The sequence below is a fragment of the Amphimedon queenslandica genome, unplaced genomic scaffold (genome assembly GCF_000090795.2).
Source record: "Amphimedon queenslandica unplaced genomic scaffold, v1.1 AMPQUscaffold_4428_Cont23593, whole genome shotgun sequence".
Taxonomy (NCBI): domain Eukaryota; kingdom Metazoa; phylum Porifera; class Demospongiae; order Haplosclerida; family Niphatidae; genus Amphimedon; species Amphimedon queenslandica.
Window position 1 is genome coordinate 1 of NW_003555260.1, and position 1527 is coordinate 1527.

The following is a 1527-nucleotide window of genomic DNA, read 5'->3' on the forward strand; positions in this document are numbered from 1 at the left end:
AGCCACATGTGGATGACATTGTCTGTAGATAAGTTTGGAGACCCTGTTAACCACTCTGGAGCAAAAGTCATCCATCCTATGAAGAGAAATGGAGGAGAAATATTCTTGTGCACTATATAATTACCTCCATAAAGCTCACAGACACAGAGAACAATCTGAACAAAATGCCTGGAATAAAATTAATCATGAATAAATCCTGCATGCAAAAGTTTATACCTGTAGTATTTGTTCTTTAAAATGGCATAGATGAGTAGAATGCAAAGGGAACCATCAACAAAGACAGTTAGGATCTCAAGTGATACTATTGTTGGATCAGATACACCCCATCGATAATCAGCAACTGAATATTCCTTCCCTGGAGAGGAAGAGGAGGAAAGCAAAGAAGACAGTTTTATAGTCAAGAACATTTTTGTATCATTAATATCTTACAGACATCAGCAAGAATGCCACTCGACTCTAAAACTGTGCTGTTCAGTGAAAAAAAGACAAAAGGTCCTTCCTAAAAGAGCACAATGATGATTGCAATGCACACTGAGGAAGCCTTATAGGAAGTGTCTAGAGCTCCGGTAACCGGACACAGTATGCAGTGCTAGAGCTCCGGTAATAGGGGCGTCGCCCCTATATATATACTGGGGCTACGCCCCAGTGCAGTATTAATAATACACTGATTTATATTATAGAAACCGAGTATAAATACAACAACCAGCGTTGATGATGCAGCAAGGGTCGTGGTGGTGCAGTGGAGAGGCTGGTGTGGATTGCACGGATAGGGTCAGGGGTTCGAATCCGGTCAGGACTACCGAGTAAAACCGTCTATGCTGCAGTTTTTGATTTTTTTTCTTTTTTTTAATATCTTTTTTTGCAATTTTTTTTCTTTTTGGCTTTTTTTGGGTCAAGAAATAGCACCCTCTCGTACATCTTAGCCTCCGGGGTCGTAGGGTTGGGATTGGGGTTTAGTGTTTAGTTTTTAGAGCACCCTCTCGTACATCTTAGCCTCCGGGGTCGTAGGGTTGGGATTGGGGTTTAGTGTTTAGTTTTTAGAGCACCCTCTCGTACATCTTAGCCTCCGGGATCGTAGGGTTTTGGGGTTAGGGTTTAGTGTTTCTTGATAAAAAGACTAAGTTCCATTTTGCACTATTGCGCATGCGCACAAGCTGTTTTACGGAGAAAAACGGACTGCCGGAGCTCTAGCATTGCAAACTACGTCCGGTTACCGGAGCTGTAGACACAGCCATAATTATAATGTATTTACTAATGTAAAGTGGACTATAGCATCATAAACCAGCCAGAGAACTATCAACCACTCGTGGAATGGAAGGGAGCGCCATTTGCCAAGCAGCCACGTAATCAGAATGGCTCCAATAAAGTGAAGAGAGGCTATAAAGAGAGAAGAGATTGCTCTGGGAGAGAGAAGAGCATCCATTTCTGCAGAAGGAGGTGTGGCTGGTGAATATTGGTGTGGCCCCGCGAGGTCCAGGACATGATACGGAGATGTACGGGAATTAGTGTTGCTAGGCAACAATCAGT

The 1527-nt window shown here is 42.9% G+C and overlaps 1 protein-coding gene across 1 annotated transcript; it reads right to left on the reverse strand.

The window, feature by feature from the left end:
* Positions 1-6: 6 nt before the first annotated feature.
* On the reverse strand, positions 7-1458 carry LOC100641661 (emopamil-binding protein-like; the record flags this gene model as incomplete). Its single annotated transcript, XM_003391903.2, has 5 exons — positions 1253-1458; positions 430-499; positions 217-355; positions 125-168; positions 7-76 (listed from the first exon to the last, which is right to left on the reverse strand). Coding segments are annotated over exons 1-5 (494 nt in total), but the record flags the coding sequence as incomplete, so codon positions are not given.
* Positions 1459-1527: the final 69 nt, after the last annotated feature.